This window comes from Leptopilina boulardi, unplaced genomic scaffold (genome assembly GCF_019393585.1).
Source record: "Leptopilina boulardi isolate dan_hultmark-lab unplaced genomic scaffold, ZJU_Lbou_2.1 LbouV2_322, whole genome shotgun sequence".
In the NCBI taxonomy this organism is placed as follows: Eukaryota; Metazoa; Arthropoda; class Insecta; order Hymenoptera; family Figitidae; genus Leptopilina; species Leptopilina boulardi.
The window spans coordinates 690,876-716,575 of record NW_026137888.1 but is presented as its reverse complement, the minus strand read 5'-3'; the positions used below and the strand labels follow the sequence as shown (position 1 = coordinate 716,575).

The following is a 25,700-nucleotide window of genomic DNA, read 5'->3' as shown; positions in this document are numbered from 1 at the left end:
AAGCCATACATTTTTTTTAAAATCAGCTGAGCACTGTAAAAATGTAATTCTACTTTTTACATAAAAATTATCTTTTTTTTACAACTGAACATCCCTTCAAGATGTTTAATGGAGGTCAGGGAAAAAGCCAAAATTCCGTCTGTTTAATTTTAAAAATAACTTGCATCTTTTTAAGAAATATATTAATAAATATTCATTTTTAGGTAAAACAAAGAAGAAAAAGAGGTCCGAATTACACAAGTGAGGAAAAAATTACCCTCACTAATGTAGTTAATAAATACAGGCATATCATCGAAAAGAAGAAAACGGATGCAGTTATGCAAAAGTAAAAGAATAAAATGTGGGAGGTAATTTGCAAGGAATTTAATTCTATGGGAAAATCACCAAGTCATCGTACTGCAAATCACTTAAAAGTATTGTGGGAGAATCTCAAACGTTCGACAAGGAAGCACTTAAGTAATCTACGGCAAGAAACTTTTAAGACTGGTGGAGGTCGAAATGAAATTAAAGAAGATCAGCTGTGTATACAAATACAGGGAATTATTGGCAAAACAGGGAAACCAATGGATAACGCGTTTGATAGCGATGCTTCTCCTGGTGAAAGAACTGGAATTTATAGTGACGGTATTAACAACTCTCAAGAATTTTAAACTGTGGAATTTCACGAAAACGATGAATTACCCGCATTTGAAGATACGCTTGATGTCAGTGCAATTAATGTTAATATGGAAACATGTGAGGTACAGATTATTTTGTGCTTTTTCTTAAAATTTACAAAACAGTAGCAATTTTTATCCAAAATATAATTCATCTTTTTTTTCTTAATTTCAGATAATCATGAGCGATGACACTATTAACTTGCCACTACGGTCTCTAAATGTGCTGACAAAGAAAGATGCAACGTCAACGCCACAAACTGAATTCCAGAAAGCGAAACCCGGATTGTCGATGCTAAAACGTAGAATGGACGCAATGGTCTCCAACTATGCTAAGAACGAGGAAAGCTGCTGCGTTGCAAATAAATGGATCGCCAATACCAAAACCGGGAATATTGCCTGAAATATTACAGGAAGAAAGCGTAAAGCAAGATGAACGCAGCCATATTTCACCAATTAGAAAAGAAGGTAACGAGGAAACTAAGTTGCATGAAAATATTCTACAACGTATTGCCAATAAGCCGTACGTCAAAACGCGTTCTATACATGAACGATCCAAAAATTTTGATAGTTTAATGGAAGCCAAATTAAATTATATTATAATGGTTAAAGAGCAGACTGTTAAAAAAATGGAAATGGAGCAAGACCTTTTAAAGAAGAAGTTAGTTAAAAAAGATTTGGAAATACAGCTCCTTCGCAAAAAAATAAATTTTTTTTTAAGAAAAAAATTATTTCATAGTTTACTCTTCATTAGTATGTTTAAAGCAAGTCATTAATTTTTGCCGTATGGCATATATTTTCCGAAAATCTTAAAGACTGACATTAGATGAGATGCAATAATTGTAAACTATAATTTGTGCCAAAATGTTATTCCTAAATGAATTACGAATTCGTTTAAATATCTCTACAACTAGTGTTTTATTGTAAGGCCAAAGTAAAATATTGTTTAATTAATAATATGTCTTTTTGGTTAAGCGAAACGTGAAGATTACCAAAGCACTTTTTAGAGAACTTTCAACATTTGGTTAAATAACCTATTATGTATGAATAACTGATTGTTTGTTGGTTTTATTTTTATGTATATGTATTGTAAGTCAAATGTACCTTCACAGTTAGTAGTTTAATGTGAAGTAGCAATAAAATCAAAGTTTAATATTGTTAAATTAATGATATTAATGTATGTTGCTTAAACAAGACATTGTGATTAACGCAGTGCACCGCTAGAGAACTTTAAACACTTGTTTATTGTTATTGTATAAACGTTTTTCATACTTTATTCAAATTTATATTGAATGTAATACAATTTTGTGAAATAAAAATTCTAGAAAAAAATTTGACAATTTTTAATATCCATGAATATATGTTTCTTTTAAATAGTTAATTAAAAAATATCTCCATTCCAGCCAGTAGTATTCCGCTCAATTTATTGTCAACCTACAAGACTAAAAAAAATGATTAATTTTTATATTACATTCATAAAATGCGAACAAATAAAAGTGAAATTTACCTTTCAAAATACTGTAAAAGAAGTCGAAGCGTGAGGTCTTCGCCTGCTCCCAAGTTTACTCTATTGTGAAGATCTGCATTTAAAATTTCATCCCAGTTTATGTTTAAATCCGGATCATCAGGGGACTGTTCTTCCCCAGTTATTCGTGCCAAATTATGCAAAACTGCAGTAGCTACTATTACTGGAAGTACATGATCTTTTGTGAAACGCATGCCTATAGCTAAACATGGAAATCTACGTTTCCATACTCCAAATGCTCGCTCAATTGTATTTCTTGTTCTGATTTGTGATTCATTGTATAAATTTTGAGCTGGAGTTGCAGGATTTGAAAGTGGAGTTAAGAGGTATGATCTCATATTATAACCACCATCTGCCAAGATAATTCCATCACCAAACTCTCCAGCTTCTGCACAGCCACGTAATCTTGAATTGTTGAGTATTGTTGCATCATGAGCACTTCCAGGCCAACGAGCAACAATATTTGAAAATTTTAAATTTGCGTCACAAGTAGCTTGCACATTTATGGAAAAATAACCTTTTCTGTTTCTGAAAATTTCTGCTTCATTACCTCCAAAAGATTGTACTTTAATATGTGTACAATTGAATGCTGCAATAACTCTAGGAAATCGAGCTATAGCATAAAAATCTATTTGAGTTGCTGATATTTCTTGTGGTGAAGCAGGAAGTTTTATCACATCTGGAGCTAATCTAGCAATAGCTGCTGTGACTCTATGAACTATTCTATGGGCACTAGATTTGCTGACACCCGAGAAGTCTCCTGCAGCAATAAAATGTGAACCAGTTGCATAATACCGTAAAGTAAGCAGAACTTGGATTATTGGCGAAATAGCATGATTCCTAAAACAGAAGGCATAAAATAAATATTTTATGCAAGAAGAAAAAGTTTCAAAAGCTTCATAAATTTTACAATTCCTCTTACATGATAACTCAAAAAGGATTATTAATTTTAAATATCCTGATTTTCAATTAATTTTAATTAAATATTCTGTTTAATGGAAATTCGAAAAGATGAAAATTTTTACAAATTTAAATTCGATCAAATAGACATTCTATTAAATAAAATTTCGGCTAACAATAAGTAAGTTCTGTAATATGAAAAATTGATTAAATTAAAGTTCTGTCAATTAATAATTGTAGAAAATGAAACTTCCACTAAAAGTAAATTCTTTGTATTTAAATTCTACCTAATAAAAATTCGTTTAAAAGAATATTCTGTTTCATAAATAATATAATACAAAATAATAATAATAATATATGTATTTTTAGTTGCATATTTTTAAAACGCACATATTTTGGTATTTGCATTAATTTGACTTTCTCTCAATATTGTTTAAATACTTTATAAAAATTAATAAATTAATAGATAATCTTGACAAGATATAGTAATATTAGTCAATGCAAATAGTTTACACATATAAAAATGTTGTCAAAATTAAAAAAAATGTTGATCATTGACCATAATACATAATATACATAGAAATTCACGTCATTTCAATTGAAGATTTCTGAATGATCAAGTTTGTAACTTATATTTTATATTTCTTTTGTTTACGATATGTAATACATTATTTAAATAAATAATAAATTACATACATACCTTTGAGTTGCACTTTGCAACTGGTCTTGTATTTCAATGAGCAACTCGTTTACAGTGTTCTTTGACAATCGAAATCTTCGAACAAAATCCACATCGTCAAATGTCTCCATATAATTTATTCTGTCTTTAATAATCCTTGGCCTTCGATTTATAATTGGTAATAAATCTTCATCATCAGAGGACGATAAGAAATTTTCGTATAGATCTTCCATGCCTTCCATGTCACGTGTAAATAATCTGCTATAGGTTATGTTGACACCGTAATCGGCGATTAGTCTGCGTAACCGGCCAAAATCGGGCGGTTAAGTTAATCACTCGTTAAGACATTTTAACCACGATTAAAAGATGGTGGGACGCATAAGTCTGATTAAATTAAACTAATCGGGAATTAAATGCTTAATCAGAGTTAGTGAAACCGGCCCTTAATGTATTATTATTTTACTGTTATTATTTAAAAATTTTTTCATTTTTGTTAATTTATTGTCAAAATTAACTATAATAATCTTTGTATTTATTATATATTATATAAAATGATGAAATTAATTTCAAAAATAGTCGTGGAATGATTGGAAATTATATACAATCCAAAAAGTCGATGATATAAAAGATCAGGAGGAAAGAGGCGGACGAAAGACGAAAAAGTTATCCGAATTGGAACAAATATTAGTCGACAATTTTATTTCAAAATTAAAATTTGGCGCCAATATTCCTGAAGCAGGCTTTGGAAACATCTCCAAAAAGGATTTATTTGTTGAGAAAAAGGAAAAGGTTTCACAATTATTTTCTTTTTTCTTCGCTAACTTATTCTTTGTTTATGTCAAATAAAAATAGTAAGTATTATTTTAAAAGATTTTTCTGCAAAGAAAAGAAATTTTTGCATTATTATATGCTCAAAAACAAAGTATTTGTTTTTAAATAGCTTGATCAATTATGATTTTTAATAAATTATAAGAAAATATTTCGTTTAATGTAGGCAAAACCCCGAGAATTCATCAGAAGTTCGCTCCCAGAAATTTTGTTTAAATTTCCGAGAAATTAACGGAAATTAGTCAGAAATAAATAATAAATTCCAGAGAAATTGCGGGAAGTTCTCCTAAGAATAGTATTTTTGCTTTTAATTGTTTAAAAAAATTTTTCTTCAAGTGCAATAAATATTTTTTATTAAACGGAAAATAAATCAAAGAAACCTTTTTAATTACAAAAGTTATTTTTAATTGCCTGAGAAAATATTTTTAAAATCACATATTTGAGAAAAGGGCCCAATTCGTAACAAATATTTACTTAATTTGCAGTCCATTGATTTTAATTTTAAAATAATTTTCTCAAAATCAAGTTTTCTAAATTCAGAACTTTAAAATCCTGTATCTCTGTAGTATTTGCACCTAAAAGAATGTAAGACGTCTATAAATTTTTTTAAAAATTTAGTAATGAATTCGTCCATGTAGATTAGTAAAATATTGTGAAATTGGGCTCATTTTATACAGATATCCACATATTGTAAGGTTAATTTACGTTTTAATGGAATGTAGCTACAAGTAAAGGAAAAGAATAAGATTGATAAAAATAAATATGAGGAAGATCAAATGGACAGCAAGGATGTGATTTATTCGTTTGAAGAGAGTGATTTACCAGAAATTAGTATAAAACATGGTGAGCACAAATTGCTGAATTAATAATGTTATTTTGAGAGAATGGAAACAGTTGATAAAAATTAAATATTTACAAAATGAATTAAGATTAAAGATCATGAATGAAAAATGTTTAGTTATTAAAAGTTAACATGTTGCAACATTATTTTTGTATATAAATTTTATTTTGTATATAAATAGGGGAGGGTGGGGCAAGGATAGTTAAGGGGCAAGGATAGTTAGTGGCTCTAATACCGAAACGGCTCGTCAAAAAAACGGGTCATTTATCATGTACACTCGTCTTAACACCAAAAGACGACAGTAAAAATTTGAGCTTGCGGGGACACTATTTGTAGAAGCTACGTGCCCATTTGTGTTAATTCTCAGTTTTGCTAAAATATTTTCACCTTATTTTTATTATTCAATCTTATTTTTGCGGATATAATTTATTAAATATATTTGGTTGCGTAAATGTTTTCTTGTGTAAAATTTTGTGCTGAAAACGAATATCATATTCGTTTTTAAAAAAAAAATTTTTTTGTACTAAAAATTTGTGATAATTCGAAAAAAGCGCTCACGGGGCAAAACTAGTTAGTGCCTTGTTGTAATACTTATGACTAGGTAATATCTGGCTAACACAATTTTTTAATTGCAAACGAAATGCTAATTGCTTTTTATGGATCAGGATTTAATAATTTTTTTGTTTTTCAAAAAATTCACAAAAAACATGTTTTTTTGATAAAAATTATCATCCTTAACTGTTAAGTTGTATTAAACATGATTCGATTTAATTAGAACAATAATTTTTATTGTTAAGTCTTGACAAATATAATTCGATACCTAGAAACAATGGAAAATCAAATTTTATGATTTTTTTATCATTCTTAGTAAAAACAAATTTTCAACTATCTTTGCCCCACTAGTGGGGCAAGGATAGTTAAAATTTTTTTTTTACTTTTCCAATATTATCTCGAAGGCATTGCAATCTACAAGAAAACAATGTATAGCAAAATTGTAGCTAAATAAACAGGCTTTCGAACGATACTATTCTTTTTCCGATGCCAGTTTAAATTTCACCGCTAGATCCAAAAATATCTTACCTAACTATCCTTGCCCCATCCTCCCCTATATATATTTTATTAGGGTCATTTGGGGTAAATGTAAACGGATTTGCTTAGTTTCAACAATAACGTAAGTTTTTTATTTTAAAAAGCAATACTTCCGGTTTTCTACTGCATGAACTTGTTACTTCACTTCCCTAGAAATATTTTATGAGGTACAAAAAAATATTGATCAACTTGAATCGCTTAAAACTGACTGTTTACATTTACCCCGAGATTTTGAAATTTTCCCAAAATTCGGGGTAAATGTAAACACCCCTGTATTTTAAAGAGGTTTAAGAAAAAAGTTATCCCAAGTATTCTACTGTGTAAACGGATGTAAAAACTGAAAAAAAAATTCTTGGTAGATGTAAAATAATTGAACCAATTGATTGATATGCAACATATAAAATAAGCAATCATTACCATAACAAAACTAGTAATGTAAAAACTTGAATAACTTCAATAAATTTTAATAGATTTTCATTCAACTTGGTGAAAATAAGTTTTTAAGGTTGCTGAATAAGATTCTAAAATCGAATTTTTAAATTTCAAAATGGCGGACAAACATAAAAATATTGTTAAAAATTGATCAAATTTGCTTGAATCTCGCTACTCGGGGGTTTTTGAGGTCACTGAATACGAATTTGAAGACAAATTTAAAATTTTAAAAATGGCGGATCCAATATGGCGGATGAACCTAAAAATATTTTTAAAAATTGATCAAATTTGCTTAAATCTCGCTACTCGGAGGTTTTCGAGGTCGCTGAATACGAATCTGAAGTCAGATTTAAAATTTTCAAAATAGCAGATTCAATATCGCGAAAGAGGTTTTTAAAAATTGATCAAATTGGACTAAATTTCTCTGCCCACTGACATTTAGAAAATATGAATATCAACACAATTAATATAGTGCGAAATTTTTCCTCTTTATAAAACATAAGTTTATAAACTTTCTAAAATTTCAATAATAATTTTTTTAAAAGGTCTAAGGAGAAAGTAATCAAAGTATTTAAATTCCAAGATATAGAAAAACGTATATTAGAATTAGTATTAATATCAATCAACCAATCCATAAATCAATCATCCAATCAATCCACCAATCAATCAATCACTCAATCAATCAACCAATCAATCCACCAATCAATCACTCAATCAACCAATCTATAAATCAATCATCCAAGCAACCAATCTATCCACCAATCAATCACTCAATCAACCAATCATCCAATCAATCCACCAATCAATCAATCAGTCAATGAATCAAGCAATCCACCAATCAACCAATCTATAAATCAATTATCCAATAAACCAATCAATCCAATCCACCAATCAATCCACCAATTACTCAATCAACCAATCCATAAATCAATCGTCCAATCAATCAACCAATCAATCCATCAATCAATCTATCAATCAATCTATCAATCAATCTATCAATCAATGACTCACTCTTATTCTATGATTCCTACGTACCTGAGTTTTATTCACCAATCGTGAAGAATCGCTTTCCTATATTTTAAACACGTAAATGCACTATGCACTACTATGCAGGTCTATACCTGCAACTGACTAACACGAAGGAGATATAAAAGAAGATCCAATTTCGTTTTTTATGTAATTTTACAGGGCCAAAATAATGTAATTGTGAAATAGAAGCAAATTTATTGAATTATTTTCTTTTAAAATGCAGCAGAAATTCTGTTTACATTTACCCCGAGTTTTCGAATTCTCGGGGTAAATGTAAACACTTAATTATATATTAACTGAATTTACGAAATTAAAAAATCAAAGTCAGCTTTTGTTAAGGGATTCATAAGGAATAATTAGAAATTTTAGTTTGAATTTTTAGTTCATTTTTATTCAAATGCGAGACAAAATACTGAAACAGTAAAACTTTGATTTTCAATCTTTCATGCATTAAGCGACAAATTGGAGTATGGCTTTGACAATTGTCGAAAAAACAATTAGCAATACTCAGAACCTGTTGCAGGTGAGCTGAGGTTAAAATATTGGGGTCGAACTTAATTTTAAATCTGTAAATTAAGCTGCAATATCTGCTGTTTACATTTACCCCTTGTTTACATTTTCCCCAAATGACCCTATTATATTTTATTTTTATTTTATTATATTTTATTATTTTATTTTAAACATATATTTTGTATAAAATTAAAATTGTTTTTAATATACAAATTTCAGTTTAAAATAAAAATTCAGTTTTTGAGAATAGAAATCAACAACAAAAATTTATACATTCATATACAGTGTATAGCTTTTTAATACAATGATAAATAATATTAGACTATACATTTTTAATTTAGAGTTTATACAATTTTTAAGATGCTCTTATATTAAAAAGGCAACTTTGTTGTAGAAATATTTAAAAAAAAATTTAAATTTAGAGATTGCTCTGACTGATTCAGAGGAGGAAGAAATAGAAAAAGATAATTCTGATGATGATAACAATGATGATGAAGATGAAAGAGAAGCAACAGAAAAAGTCATCAAAAAAGAGAGAGAAAGAAAAATCGTTAAAGAAGATATTCAAAAGAAAAAGAATAGGTATCTTCAAGATTTCGTAAATAAATTTGGCAATGAGAAATCAAACAAGATTGAAAATAACCAGAAAAGTCCGGAAGAAATAAAAAATTCAAAAAAATAAAAAACGCATGATAACAGTATGTAATAAAAATTATAAATTACACTGAAAACAAAATTTACTTGATCAAAATACTTCAAATTATTTGAAAAATATTGAATTGGTTCAAATACTTTTTATTTGGATCCAAAAAATATTTATTTGATTCAAATAACTTGAATTATTTGAATCGCACTTATTTGAACCAAATAAATCGTACTTGGTTCAAGTAAATAATTATCTGAATTGAATAAATGAATTTATTTAATACAAATAATGAGTTACTTGAAACTAATCATTCATTTATTTCACTCAAATATTTCGTCTATTTGATACAAATAAAAAGTATTTGACGCAATAAATTTATTTAATGGATTCAAGTCAATTAAATTATTTAATACGAATAATGCATTATTTGATTCAATTAACAAAATTACTTGGATTGAAAAATCAATTATTTGGTACAAAAAAATTTATTCATTCAATTAAATAATTTATTCAAATAGAATACATGCATTATTGAAAGAAATAATTTTCGTAATTGATTCAAATAATTATTTAATAGCTCCAATTATTCCATTTCTTTGCTTAAAATAATTTGTATTTCATACAAATAATTATTTATTTTATATGATAAAATAAAATACTTAAGTGTAGTAAATGTGTATTTGGTTAAAATACATATTTATTAAATAATAGACAAGTAAACTATTTACTTAGATAAAATACTTTTTACTTGATCCAAATAAATTTATATTTAATGTTATGTTATGGAAATTTTTTTACATGGGTACGTGAAAATATTCATAGGAAACTCTCTGAAAGTTGATTCACAAAAGATTCCCGCGAATTAACCTCAAAGAAATTCTAATAAATATTTTCATGTTAATTATTTTTATTACGGGTTAAATATAATTTATTTATATTATAGACAAAATAGCTGACATAACTGCTGTCGAGGTAATTCCCGAAAAATTAAAGTTAAAACAAGAAGATTTATTAGAAAAGAAATAGTCAGAGAGGAAACTGCGATTTATCGAAACAAAAAATTAAAAATCTTAGAAGATAGTTTTAAATTTAGTAAAGAATTGGAGTTGAAAAAATTGGAAGTTTTGGAAGATATGAGAGACATCTTCGAGAAGTTGAAGTAAATTTTATTTGCAAGATGTTAGTCGTTACGTTTATGTTTTTTATGAGCTTAAGAATACTGTGTTTATCGAATTTATAATAAAAAAAAATTAAAACCTATTGATATTCAACTGTATGTAAGTTACTTAGAATTTACTTTACATAAAAACTCAATTTTATTCATTTTTAACAACAGATTATTCATTTTTGTCCATTTTATTTATTGCTTTTTGTCTTTGCCAATTTGTTATCTAAAAATATAAATTTTAGAAAAATTAATTCTTTATGCAGCGAAAAGAGAAATGTGGAAAGTAAATATTAAATACTCGAAAAATAGAAGCGACAAATTAATGTGGATAAAAACAAATATAGTAAATACGTAACGTAGGTAAGTAATGTGTAAAAACGTTCAAATTAAAAAGGAGTATGATCTAAAGATAGTAGGTGCAAATTTGAGAAGAGGAAGAGGGATGCGGATTGTAGGTAGCAAAAAATTGGAAGTTAAAAGTGAAATAAACAAAGCAAAAAGTGTGATGCATGACGTGAAGAGTGAAAAGCGGAAAGTAACATGTGGGAAGTGATATATGAGAAGTGGAATGTAGAAAGTAAGATGTGAGAAGTGAAATGTGGGAAATGATATGTAGGAAGTGAGATGTGGTATGTGAAAGATGGGTAATGAGATGTGAGAAGTGGGATGTGCAATGTGAAATGTGAGATGTGAGAAGTGAGATGTGGTATGTGAATGATGTGTAGTGAGATGTGAGAAGTGGGATGTAAAATGTGGGAAGTGGCATGTGATTTATGGCAAGTGGGATATGGGAAGTGGGATGTGGATGTGAAATATGCGAAGTGAGATGTGGGAAGTGATATGTAGGAAGTGCGATGTGAGATGTTGGATGTGGGAAGTGGTATGTAAAATGTGGGAAGTGAGATGTCGGATTTGGGATGTGGGAAGTGAGATGTGGGAAATGATATGTAGGAAGTGAGATGTGGTATGTGAAAGATGGGTAATGAGATGTGAGAAGTGGGATGTGCAATGTGAGATGTGGTATGTGAAAGATGCGTAGTGAGATGTGAGAAGTGGGATGTAAAATGTGGGAAGTGGGATGTGGTATGTAAAATGTGGGAAGTGAGATGTGGGAAGTGGGATGTAAAATGTGGGATGTGAGAAGTGGGATGTAAAATGTGGGAAGTGAGATGTAAAATGTAGGAAGTGGGATGTGGGAAGTGAGATGTAGGAAGTGAGATGTGAGATGTTGGATGTGAGAAGTGGTATGTAAAATGTGGGAAGTGAGAAGTGGGATGTAAAATGTGGAAAGTGAGTTGTGGGATGTAAAATGTAGGAAGCGAGATGTGGGAAGTGGGATGTAAAATGTGAGAAGTGGGATGTGGGAAGTGGGAAAGTTACGTAATCGACCCCCTGTGGGCAAAAAACCATGTTCGTTCTAAAAACGTTTTAAGTACGTTCTTAGAACGTTTCATGTCCGCCAAATAATGTTCTGGAACATTTTAAGAACATGGCTGTTTAAATAATGTTCCAGAACATTATTTGGTGGACATGAAACATTTTAAAAACGTTCTTAAAACGTTTTTAGAACGAACATGGTTTTTTGCCCACAGAATTCAGACTTAAGGACAAGATTTAAGAATTTAACATATAACTTAAGACTCAAGCGTAAGATTTAAGAGTAATTTCGCGGTAGAGTTAAGGGTCATGTCTCAGATTTTTCTTCATTTTTTATAAGTAGTAATTTAGGTAATGTATAATTTAAGTTAAGAATAATATGAATTAGATATTGTTATAAATTTTTAAGATATTTGCATTTCAAATTTCTCAAAAATTAATGGTAAAATGGTAAAATAAAAAGAAATAAATAACAAATGAAATTGGTCTGTTCAATAAAATGTCCGTTCCATCTTAAGTGTATGGTCAGAAACCTGTTCTGTATAACATGCGTTAGTTCTAATATCCGTTCAGGTTAAAGTTCCTATAGTTCAATTACTGTTTGGTCTGAAACCTGTTCAATCTAATGTCCGTTCGATCTAAGATCTTGTCGCTTTAATGTCCGTTTATCCAATAATCTGTTCGATATAACGTGCGTTGATTTTACTAAACGTTTTAGCAAAAGTTTCTTTGTTCTAATGTTTATTCAATCTGAAATCTGTTTAGTTTAATGTTCGTTTAGTCTATAGTCTATTTGGCCTTATATCTGATCAGTCTAAAAGCTGGTTGATGCAATGTCTGTTTGTCAAAATATCTCTTTCATACAAAGCGCGATGATTCGAATGTCTGTTTTGGTTAAGATTCCTTCCGTGTAATATCTATTAGAAATATTCGCTTCGAAACCTCTTTAAATTAATGACCGTACGGTCTATAGTCGATTCGGTATAATTTACTATTAGAGCTAATTATCTATTCGGTGTATATAACTTTCATTTGATCTAAAGTTTTTCAGTTAAATGTAAAATTTCGTTCTTGTGTTCAATGGATCTTATTTTCGGGTGATCCAAAATTATTTTTGTTAAATGTTCGTTCCAACGAAGGTCTGTTCTGTCAAATGGTTTTTTGATTCAATTTCTATTTTATCAAAAGTTTGGTTTGTGTAATGTTACTTAAGTCTATTGTCTGTTTGACATTTAATGCACTTCTTAGTGCAATGTGAGTACAGTGAAGTTTTTGAGCCATCTAAATTCTGAAGACTGAATATACAGTAAAAGAAATAATAAAATCAATACATTAAATTATGTAGATTTAACTTAATTGTGCATTATTGATAATTTGTTCCAATGATAAACAAATGTTATTATATAAACAATATAAGTGTTCACGACTACCCGAATCTACTCAATGAATTGAAGTTAAAACAAACCTAATTATCAACATCTACTTAAACCCCTAACTAATATTGGCCCTGTCTCCTGCAGCACTGAAACACTCAAGCGACGTTTGTGAATGTGACTTTTTAAACTTATTTTTCTTAATAGTTTAACACAAAATTATGTTTTTTAGAAAAACAGAGACGTGCATTGTATCCTTTCATCCTTAGAATATATGTCCCATATTTTTTGTGTTTTAGAGGTTGCTTGGTTTTCCAATTTTTTAATACTATATCATGTGGGAGTTTCCCATATAACCCTTATTTAGAATAACTTCTGTACTTATCTCAGTAAATAAATAGATAATTGATTTATTGTTATTACACATAGCTTTATTAAATCCCCTGCCCTGTTTCGAAAGTTACAGCTGTTGAATTATATTTTTCTTATTATTAATTATGTTATGCCTTTCTCATCATTTTTTAAATATTTTTATTAAGGGGACTTTCTGGTTTAGAATTGACAAAAAAGGAAGGTTTTAAAACTTTTATTGTAAGAACAGTATTAGAGAAATTGTAAAAACTATTTTTGGACATTGTAGCACATTGCGTAGAGAAAATTTAAAAAATATATTTGAGTGTATTTAGTTCAATTTCATAGCTGTAGGTGGCGTCTTCCAAAAGATACCTTTTTTTGGTACGTTAGATTCCGGGCAACCTGTAATACATAAATTCAAGTTCCAAACGGGAATCTCTTCATAAGGATTTATTCTTGTGCCTAAACCTCAAAAACGATTTTTTTTAAAGGTTTTTTTATTTTTTATGTACATTTTTCTCAAAAACTCGCAAAAACGCCGTGTTTTTGGGTCAATTTACCTCCATATAAAAACACAGGGGGTAGAAATATGAGTTTTTAGAGGTTTAGGCACCAGTTTTTTAAATAAAGAATCGAAAAATTTTTAGGATTTCAAAATCGGTTCGGTAGATTTCGAGAAAAGCTCTGTACCAGTTTGAAAAATGAGTTTTCGAGAAAAACGCATTCAAAATTTTCATAACATAATTCATTGAGTCATGAATATCAAACAACTTTTTATTACAACAGAACTTCGTATCCAGCTGTTTTTGGGGTCGCTGATTACGAATTTGATGTCCGTTTTGGAAAATCCAAAATGGCGGATCCAATATGGCGGACGAAAAAATAAAAATTCAACCGGATTTGCTTAAAACTTGTTACTCGGGGGTTTTTGGGGTCGCTGATTACGAATTTGATGTCCGTTTTGGAAAATCCAAAATGGCGGATCCAATATGGCGGACGAAAAAATAAAAATTCAACCGGATTTGCTTAAAACTTGCGACCCCAAAAACCCCCGAGTAACAAGTTTTAAGCAAATCCGGTTGAATTTTTATTTTTTCGTCCGCCATATTGGATCCGCCATTTTGTATTTTCAAAAACTGACATGAAATTCGTAATCAGCGACCCCAAAAACCCTCGAGTAACATAATATATCAATAAAAGAGGAACACCAAATATGTAAATAAGATAACTGTAGATTGTTGTTGAAATACATACCGTTATAAATATTGTTATAACTTTTGTTTTTGTACATATTTTTTAAAAAACGTTTTGGGACAGTAATTCTATGATACTATGGAACATTTTTAAGCAAAAAAAAATCGATTTTTTTGAAATTCTAAACCAGAAAGTCCCCTTAAAATAAATAATATTTAATAATATAATTAATTTTAGATGAAGTTTAAGAAATTCAGAACAATTGTAACGTTTTTAATTGCTGAAAGTGAAGAAAAGGTCTATGTTTTAAATTTGTTTGACTATTAATTAAGAGCTCCACCAAATAACAATCTATGGCACAATCATAAAGTTTGGTTATGAGCTTTCAAAAAAAGTAAATTTTCATAAAATTGGTAAAAAGTATATGTAAATTGTTATTAATCTTACAGTTATTAACTATTACTAATTCTTTTACTAATAATAATTCATATACAGTTTTTACCAATTTAATGAAAATTTACATTTCTTAAAAGCTCATAACCAAACTTTTCAATTGTGCCAGATTGTTGGAGCTTATCAATTATATTTATTCAATTTATCATTTTGCTTCCTCGTGGAGGAAGCTTTGTAGTCTGTTCGTTTATAAAAATTTTTAAAGTGGCGGAAACAAATTTTTCTTTATATAGAAATATGTTATATGATATGCTGATCAATTGTCCGGATGTATGTGTGTGTGGATCCCTTTTTTGTTTAGAAGATAACTTTAACAGGTTTTAATGGATTTAGATAAAATTTGTTAGGCTTATTTATCATATTAATATCTCAAATCTGAACAAAGGATTTTAAAAAATACACAAAAAAAAATTTTATCGTCTTTTTTCTAAAAATTTTTTTCTAATTGAAAAAATTTTTAAATAGAAAAATTTAAGGTTTTATACAGTAAAATCGTATTCCTTACGTCAAGACAAATCGATCGGTATATGTGAAGTATAGTTTTAATTCCAATTTAAAGAATTAATGAAAGTTAAAAAATCAAAAATTCACATTTTGGCTATAATATTTTGTGATTATTTAAATTTAAGTTTATAGATGAAATAATTGTATTCCTTGCATGAAAACGAGTCGATTAGTTTATATATAAAGTTTACATTTGAGGTAAATTTAATAAATTAATGAAAGTTAAAAAATAAAAAATTCACATTTTAGCTGAAAAATTTTGTATTTATTTAAATTCAAGTTTAAATATAAAAGAATTGTGTTCCTTGCATTGAAACAAATCGATATAATTGTAAATAATTATAAATTATATATTATTTTTCTATAATTTTTAGAAATATTAGCTGAAATGTGAATTTTTGGTTTTTTAACTTCCACTAATTCTTTTAATTTAACTCAAATGTATAGGTACTCAAATGTTTATATTATTATATTATTTATGTATGTTTATTTCAATGTTAATGCTTTCTCCACGAGGAAGCAAATTTTTTTGCTGATCGTAAAGAGGAAGCAAAATGTTCATGTAATGAACATCTGAATTTACAACTTGTTTTAATTATAATGACATCAAGCAAAGTACTATATTTACCTCATGTAGGCCGAGATTGCATATTGTCTGTTATCTAAAGCAAAACCAAATGAAAACGTGTTTCAATATTTAAAAAATGAGGAAGAATTATCAGAATTAAAATATATTTTAGGACCAATCGATAACGAAATTATAAAATCATGCAAAAAAGTATTCAAGTTAGATTATTCATCATCATATTACCATGCAAGACAGGTGTGCAAAATAAATTCAAAAATATAATCTGTTCTTTACGCTTTCTTGAAGAACTTTTAGACACATGAAAATAAGAAAGTGTCAGTATTTGGGGATCACGGTATCCAATTCCTGTATATTTTGGATTAGTACTGAACATAAACCTGAATCCCATTTTACTCCATAACGTCAAGATTTGTTCTTAACTTAAAAAAATATATCAGATTTGTAAGTGTATATGAAATTTTTGAAATTTAAAATAGCGGTTCTAATATAGTTTGTTTTCTTTTTGAAGAATGTGTCAAATTTTAGACATTTTTTTAAAGATTTAATTAAAATTTGTTAATCGAGCTTTTAGCTCACTTATTACCAATCTTCAGTACAATATTGAATTTTTTTAATGTAACACAAAAATTTTTAAGTAACGAATTTTATGAAACTCTATTCATTTGTACAAACATTTTCTAAAGTTGATCAATGTTGAAAACTTTGACCTGCACATTGGATTCGAAATTTTGAATTTTGAAAATCTAACTTTAAATTTCTTCATAAGCGAGTCCAAATTACCTCAGATGCTAAGTTTTAATTAAATACACTAATGTTATAATAATTTCCTATATCTCCTCAGTGGGCCAAAAACCATGTCCGTTCTAAAAACGTTTTAAGGACGTTTTTAGAACGTTTCTTGTCCGCCAAATAATGTTGTGGAACATTTTAAGAACATGGATGTTCAAATAATGTTGTGGAACATTTTAAGAACATGAATGTTCAAATAATGTTCCAGAACATTATTTGGAAAACATGAAACGTTCTAAAAACGTTCTTAAAACGTTTTTAGAACAAACATGGTTTTTTACCCACTGGGTCTAAAGTCCAATATGTTTTTTGTGGTAAGAAAAAAAACCTAACGTGAAGAAGAAAAACAGACTTCAGAGTCGTATTCAGCTGCCCAAAATACTTGGGGGTAGGGTACTCTAATCTTTGAACCCCAACTTATCTTTTATTTTCTGCGATTATGTAATTTATTAACTCAACTTCCCAAGTAGCACGATATATCAACCAGATGTCACGGTGATATCACCGGGGAATGTCACCGTGACATCAGGAAAATGTCAAAATGTCCGCCTTACGGTGATATCACACGGTGACATCGAGGTGATATCATGGTGACATCAAGGTGATATCATGTTGATATTTTACAGGGACTTAAAATTTTTAATAATTTAAAAAATAATAATAAATAATAAAAATAATAAAAATTAATAATTTTTAAAAAATTTTAAATACCTGAAAAATATCAACATGATATCACCATGATAATACCGTGATATGACTGTGATATCATTTTGATGTCACCATGATATCACCTCTATGTCATCGTGTGATATCACCGTAAGGCGGACATTTTGACATTTTCCTGATGTCACGGTGACATTCCCCGGTGATGTCACCGTGACATCTGGTTGATATATCGTGCTACTTGGGTTACAATTTTCAAAATAAATAAAAACTCTTTAGATCATAAAAGAATCTTGGTTGCGCCATTTCGATCTCTGATTAATTAACATTCGATTCATCGACAAGAACTTGAAGATTCTTCAATTTGTTCTTGATCGTCATGTTGACATGCTTTTGAATATCATAGTGTTTGGTTATTTTCGTGATCTCTTGGATCTTGTGAAAACATTCTGCTTCCTCTTTTCTAATTTTAAAGGAAACTTGACTTCGTCGTTGATCGCCCAGTTCCGAGGGAATTGGGTTATAGACAGTCTTCGCACTGCTGCCACTCGTCTTGCTCAAAAGTTTCATTGTACTTCCTATTTTCGGCTATCTTTTACTACGGTGGCTTCAGATACTTCAAATTTTCCTGTAACCTCGTTTACAATAATAGACAATTCGTTCCAAGCGGTATACACTTCTATATTCACGAGCCTCTGGTTATCGCCACCAACGCTAGGCGCTTAACGATCGGAATCAGAAAGTGATTTAGCGTACTCTATTTTTTTATAGTCGTTCATCAGGTACCCTTGATGTCAAGGTTAAGTCAAAAAGTGTAAATATTGAAGACTATACATATCACATATTTGGTATAGGATATATATTCGCATAAAAATTGACATTAATTTAATTCTTCCTAAAGTATAGAAATATGAATATAATTAAATATATTTAAATTATACACTACCGTCCGAAATTGTGCGAACTCTGCTTTTTCAACAACTATAAAACTGTTTAAATCTTCAAAACTATTAAAACTAAAATTTTTTCCTCTTTATTTTATTAAAGCTAATAAAATTCTGAAAGAAATGACACCTTGACAAAGAGAATATGTTAATTTTTCAATTAGATATCTAAGAAAAACCCAATTTTCAATGTTTTTACTATTTTTTTTATTTCTCTGGCAAAAATTAATATTTTTAAACGTTCTTAGGCTCATTGAAATCGTATTTTGTTATGCAATTCAAATTATATAAAACAATTCATGTACACATTCTTCCCTAGCGTATGCAAACCGTGAAAGTTGGCTCATAAAATGTCAAAAAATTGTGATTAATATTTATATGACAAAAAATGATCAGTAAAATGTATAAATCTTAAATTTACTTACATAAATCAGAGAAGTTTAGAATGATATATTTACTTGATTTTTAAACATTATATTTTATTGTAGAATTAAATTTAAATTTTTTGACATTTTATGAGCCAACTTTCACGGTTTGCATACGCTAGGGAAGAATGTGTACATGAATTGTTTTATATAATTTGAATTGCATAACAAAATACGATTTCAATGAGCCTAAGAACGTTTAAAAATATTAATTTTTGCCAGAGAAATAAAAAAAATAGTAAAAACATTGAAAATTGGGTTTTTCTTAGATATCTAATTGAAAAATTAACATATTCTCTTTGTCAGGGTGTCATTTCTTTCAGAATTTTATTAGCTTTAATAAAATAAAGAGGAAAAAATTTTAGTTTTAATATTTTTGAAGATTTGAACAGTTTTATAGTTGTTGAAAAAGCAGAGTTCGCACAATTTCGGACGGTAGTGTAATAATGCAGTTCATAATAGATGCAATGGCTAAAAGTTCCAGTGTAAATAGACTACAACCAACAAGAAGTTTTATCTCAATGTATTTATTATAATTGCAGCTTGTTTTGAAAGTTTCAAAAAAAAATTGTCTCCTGTGGCTAAAAAAGTGGAATTAAGTCCCAAAATGAAAAAGACCATAACTGATTTTATGGTAACACCACCGAAGTAAGTAAATTTATTCTTACACTGTTTGATCAAGTGTTATTGTTCATGATACTTTTGCATTTAGAATGCAAAAATTGAGAAAAATTTTTAACCCGAAGACATACCTTTTTTCAAAATGAATATCATACATATTTTTATTGATAAAGTCTGAATTTACTTTTTCATAACTGTTATAAATAGGATAATAAATAACATAATTATGATATCATCATGTATGTAATTGTCAATTGATTCAACCTTGCGTTATAAACGCACGTTTCTCTTTAACTGCATCATATAAAAAAGTCCAATTTCGATTTTACATGTATTTTAGGAAAATGAAACAAAAAGTTTTAGCCAACAATCATACAAGAATATGTGAATGACATATTCGATAAATCTGCATTTTATAAATTCGAAACTATTATTTTTTATTTGACATTTTATTCTACAATTCATATTTAAGTTATTTCTCTATATTCATAATAAATATAATTATTAACATAGATTGTCAATAAAAGAGGCATTAACTTTTCAAGCCAATGCTGTAGAAAAATTTGGAAAATTTCCAAAATGTAAGTTTGTTAAAGTTTTTTATTATAAAAATATAAAACAAATAAACCGCTACTAATTTAAAGTAAACATTTTTTATATTTCTATAAACGCTGAAAATTTTCATAGACAATACTATATTTTGAATATTATATGTATTTTTTTAAATTATTCTGTTACGTTACTAATAAGAGATAGAAATTTTTAAAAAATAACGAAAGCCATTTATTGTTAAGATAAATATACCAATATAAAACTTTATTTTTTAGTATTCAATCCCTTTACTTATCCAAGGTACCGGACAACTCGAGATTTAAAGTATTTAGAAATATTCGAAAAAAGACTTGGTATATTATTTTCAATTATATATTTACTAAAGTATATTTACTTCTAAGAAATTCTTAAAAACGCCTGCACAAACATTCAAAGAAAATTACTTTTCTTCAAAAAAAAAAATACAAAATAATAATAGTAAATTTTAAACATAATATTTCACGGAATAGAAACTGTTATCAGTAAGTGATAAAATGTACAAGAAATTGTACGTTTTCCTTGGCCGAAATTAAAAACATACAATAATTGAGGGCCTCAATAAGACAGTTCTGCCTGAAAGGGATCTGAAAGTTAGAATTTTTAATCAATTTTTAAATATCTCTTAATGTTTAAAAAGTTAAAAAAATTTCAGTGTAGATTTCCACTGGATTTTTTTAAATCTCTATATAAACTTCTTATTGAAAAGTCCAGACGAATATTTCCAACTAGCATTGATGTTTACTCTATCAATAATTTAAAAATTAACATTTTAGAATCGCCGTTTTCTCTATTGAAAAAAAAGAAACAGGAGAAAGCAACCAAAAGTAATTATTAAAAATTACCTTATAATTTTTAATTGAAGTAAAAAACACCTTACTATTTGAAATTTTCATTACCTAAATTATTAATCTACTTTTTTATAATTAAAAATTGTTTATAAAAATTTATAAAATGCATCTGCTCTATATCATTAATATTTTGATATCGTTAAAAAATATAGTAAAATTAACTTAATACTTTACATATATAATTTATGTAGCGACAAATAGAGTTAGTATTGTCTTGATTGATGACGAAGTCTTAAGAAAAGAAAATGTCTCAAGAAAAAAAGGTATAATATATTTTTCTTTAAATTACTTTAATAAATATTACTAGTAATAATAATGTTCACATATTTTAAAATCTAAACTATATTTTTTGGATAATCTCTTACGTTCTAAAGAAATGTTTTTTCAACTAAGAAATGATAAAATTCTTTTTATTTATGTCAAGGCCTAGTTTCTATTGGCATCTGACATTCGTACACATGCCATCTGGTGTTGAAAAATGTAACTAGTTTTGGATAACTGTTTGTGTCACTTGCAATTGTAGTTCCGCTGTCATTGTTAATTATTTTATCATTATGAATGAAGCTACATTTTTACCGCGTGAGGAATCTTCCTGCAGAATTAAGTGTTCTGTGAGAGGCTGTTGCAGTACTGTAGCGAAAAATTTAAGCGTAATTTTCCATAAATTTCCGAAACCAAAACCAAAATTACACGATTTACACCACACTTTATAATGTGCCCGGCTTGCAAAACGTGTTCACCTTCAATAAATTTTCGTTGAGCAGGATTTGTACCTGCCCATGCGCAAATACTGTCCATAGAAATGAACATTTTCTGCATCCCATGTTATTCCCATGTAAATTCACTAAAAGTGTTACCCAATTTACGCCATATTGCTTTAGGCCCCGCCCCCATGTCAGATCCCAATACCTAAGTATGCTGGTACCTATGACAGATTGTTTATTTAAATATCTTCTTTAATATAAAAAATACAAAATTAGTTCAAAATATAGAGATAATGTATCGGCAATCCGAGTTCTCGAGACAAATTATTTAAAAAATTTTCTAAAATTTACTTGTTTGTCACTAAGAAGTATTTAATTCGTTCATTACAATTTTAAAGTCCATTTATAAAACTTGAAACCGGAAATTTCAATTTCAGCAGACGTTTGTTAGATTAAATTTTACTAATTATCTCATAAAAAGAGTGTATTTTAACATAAAATGTTTATTTCTAAGAGTTTAAATTTCTAATAAATCCTAAGATATCCTGGGTATGGACACAAGGATTTATGAATATATTTATTGTATAAACAAACAATAATAACAATAAATTGTAAGAAAGACCTGAAAAATACTTGAACAAAATATACATGAACTAACCAAATACCTTTCATATTACAATAAAATTGAAAGAAAACAGATATTATTATTGTTGCAAAATTTTTATAATAGAAATTACTATACATATATCTTATTATGATTAAAAAAAATTTCGAAAATATTAAATTCAAATATGTAAAAAGATTAATGCTTTGATTATATTAATAATTAACATAAAATTAATACTTTATTCCTCGTAAATTTTTCAGAACGTAAAATAGATTTCAATTTACCTATTGTTGATATCGATAGATATGAAACATCGGATAGTGAAAATGGTATTTAAATTATTAATATACTTTTTATTATTTTAATAATATTAGTAATAACAATAATCATTTATTTAAAATCGAAATTATACCTTTTAAAGAATCTCTAATAATAGAAGATAATGTTTCTAAAACGTAGTAACTAATTACATTTTACATTATAATTACAATAAAATAAACTTTAGTAGTTCAATATTTTTAAAACAATATTTCAAGTTAATTTTCCTTCTTATATAGTAGAACTCGGATAAAACAGATGGAGCTGCCAAATCTGGCAAAAATTTTCCGCGCCTTCGGCAAACGGCGATTGTAGCCTCGAAGTACAATGTTATACAATATAATTTTATTTATATTATTTTATATAATTCAATTCTAACATTTTAAATTCTTTAAATACATAAAAAAAATTGAAATTTTTTATTGCTTCTGTGTTATCCGAGTTTTCGATTATCCGAGGCACCTCTTCTCCACATTACCTCGTATAATCGAAGTTCTACTATAATTATAAATTCTTCTCAAATTCTTGAAATTGAAATATTTAATAAAAAGAAAACATTTAATCCATAATAATAAATAAAATAAACTTGGTACATTCTACAATTAATCTTTATAGAATCTGAAACTGTATTGGAGGAATCCGATTCCAACAGTGAGGATATTTCTTCTAATGAATCAGAAGATGATGGTATTTTATTAATTTTTTTCTCATTTTGTTGTTCTTTATACACGAAGAAAATCTGAAAGCACTGAGTATTTTTTCTCACATCACTGGCTACTGAGGAAACCAAAAAATTAAATTCCAAAACTCTGAATGTTTTCTGCACAGCACTCAATGCTCTGCAGAAAATAATCACTATTTTTTTGACAGTTATTAAAATTTCGGTTTATATTAATGGTTTTGACGTTAAACGTTTCTTTGTTTTCTAAATTCTAAAAAATCATTCTACACAGTACTCAGAGCTGTGAGAACAGCAGTCACGACTTCGAGCAAAGAATTTATTGCTACATTTGTAGTTCTGAATAATCTGTTGTCAACTAATATGAAACGAAACTCTGTTTACTGTCAAAAAAAGTTGTGATTATTTTCTGCAGAGCATTCAGTGCTGTGTAGAGAACATTCAGAGTTTTGAAATACAATTTTTTGGTTTACACAGTAGCCATTGCTATGAGAAAAAATACTCATTGCTTTCAGATTTTCTCCGTGTATATAATAATAATAATAATAATAATAATAAGAAGAATTAACATTTACTAAATAATTTTAATGAAAAAATATACATTTCTAATTAAATTGTATATTAAATTTCAGTTATTTAATTATATAAAAATTAATATTTTAGATGTTGTCGAAAAACCAAGTACATCAGAACATTCTACACAAGTGAAAAGTAATTATTAATTAATTATATCTCTTATTATAATTAAAACAAAACAAACATTATTACTTTATTATTTTATTCAATTCTATTAAATTAACGCTTTGACAATATAAATAAATGAAATAAAATAAACTTTATACTTTTAACACATAAATTTTTCATAACATCAAACTGAAATAACAAACTCCGAATAAAAATTAGAAAAATAAAGAAATTGATTTTTCTCAAACTAAATACAAAAAAATTACGGAAGAACAACAACAATTTTTGAATATATAGTTTACTTTTATTACACGAAGAGAAGAATCAAGTTTTATTTCTTAAACCTTTTATTTAAAATACTAACACACGTAAAAAACAATGATTTCTCATCAGACAATCAATAATGACATAAAGTGGTAATGAATTTTTAATATTTATTATTAAGCTTATCTTTTTACTAATAAATACCAAAAGGATTGCTCATCTGAAACAAAAATTTACCACTGAAATATATTTTTTCCAGTGTATTTAATTTTAATTTGAAATTTTATAAACATTAATATTTTAGGTCATGTTCAAAAACCAGTGGAGTCAAAACACACAAAACAAGCTAAAAGTAATTATTAACTAATTACATACTATGTTATAATTAAAACAAAACATAATTTATTATTTAAACATTTACATACTGTAAAATGTACATAATATAACTATAAAAGGAACTACAAAAACTAACTTTATTTTACATAATCTCTTTTTTAATAATTAAAAATTCTTTTGAAATCCATAACATTCATATATTACATAAGATTAATGCTTTGACTATATAAATACATAAAATAAACTTTATACTTTACAAACATAAATTTTTCAGAGCATCAAAGAGAAATTACAGATTCCGGTTCTTTGAACTCTGAAGATTTCCATCCTCATAACAAATATGTGAAAGATCACCATGGTATTTAAATCTTTTATTTTATATTAATTTTCTATAATAATCATTCATAGACTATTTTCAACAAAGAGGATCAAGTAGGTAATGGTGAAATTTTAAAGAACACAAGTTAAGACAAGTTAATTATTTGTCTTCAAAAAATCGACACTGATATAAAATGGTAATTTTCAAATATTTAATATTAAATCTAAATGTTACAAATAAATGCTGAGAGTATTTTGTTGCTGTAGCAAACATTTACCACTGACATATAATTAACACAGGAGTCAAGTTCAAGTTCTTCATGAAATTTTTTCTAGAAGCAAAACAGTTTCTGAAATTTAAACACGTTTTAGCTACTAACACTAGAATGACTCCTCATTTTTATACGAAATCTTTATGATACAAAAATTAATAAGTCATAAACAATCTTTACTTAAAAATATATTTTTCTAAAGAAATTAAATATAAATTAAATTTTTTTGTAATTATATGAAAATTAATATTTAAGATTCTATCAGAAAACGAAAGGCGCCAAAATACCCAAAACAAGCTAAAAGTGATTATTAACTAATTACATTTTATATTATAATTTAAACAAAACAAACTTTAATATTTTAAATTTACATAATGAAATTTAATATCCATTTATCTTCTCATGATTAAAAATTCTTCTTTATAAAGTTCATATATTATATAAGATTAACTTTTACAATATAAATGAATAAAGTAAAATACACATTATA

General features: G+C 27.6%; 1 protein-coding gene and 1 long non-coding RNA gene across 2 annotated transcripts; one reads left to right on the top strand and one right to left on the bottom strand.

Annotated features, from left to right (window-relative positions):
• Positions 1 to 2,085: 2,085 nt before the first annotated feature.
• On the bottom strand, positions 2,086 to 3,993 carry LOC127284294 (putative nuclease HARBI1). Its single transcript, XM_051309683.1, has 3 exons — positions 3,782 to 3,993; positions 2,164 to 3,021; positions 2,086 to 2,098 (listed from the first exon to the last, which is right to left on the bottom strand). The coding sequence occupies exons 1-3, from the start codon at positions 3,991 to 3,993 to the stop codon at positions 2,086 to 2,088; spliced, it is 1,083 nt and encodes a 360-aa protein (XP_051165640.1).
• A 17,233-nt stretch (positions 3,994 to 21,226) lies between these two features.
• Positions 21,227 to 24,621, top strand: LOC127284276 (uncharacterized). The gene is made up of 5 exons (XR_007843463.1): positions 21,227 to 21,291; positions 22,600 to 22,668; positions 23,273 to 23,344; positions 24,000 to 24,047; positions 24,589 to 24,621. It is a non-coding gene; the product is annotated as an uncharacterized LOC127284276 (long non-coding RNA).
• The last annotated feature ends 1,079 nt before the right edge of the window (positions 24,622 to 25,700 follow it).

What these genes read in the sequence shown, in the direction of transcription:
- LOC127284294 (XM_051309683.1), bottom strand. Translation starts at nt 3,993, where the DNA reads ATGGAAGATCTATACGAAAATTTCTTATCGTCCTCTGATGATGAAGAT. An exon ending in TTGCAAAGTGCAACTCAAAG is followed by an intron (nt 3,022 to 3,781) that starts GTATGTATGTAA and finishes CTTCTGTTTTAG; the next exon opens with GAATCATGCTATTTCGCCAA.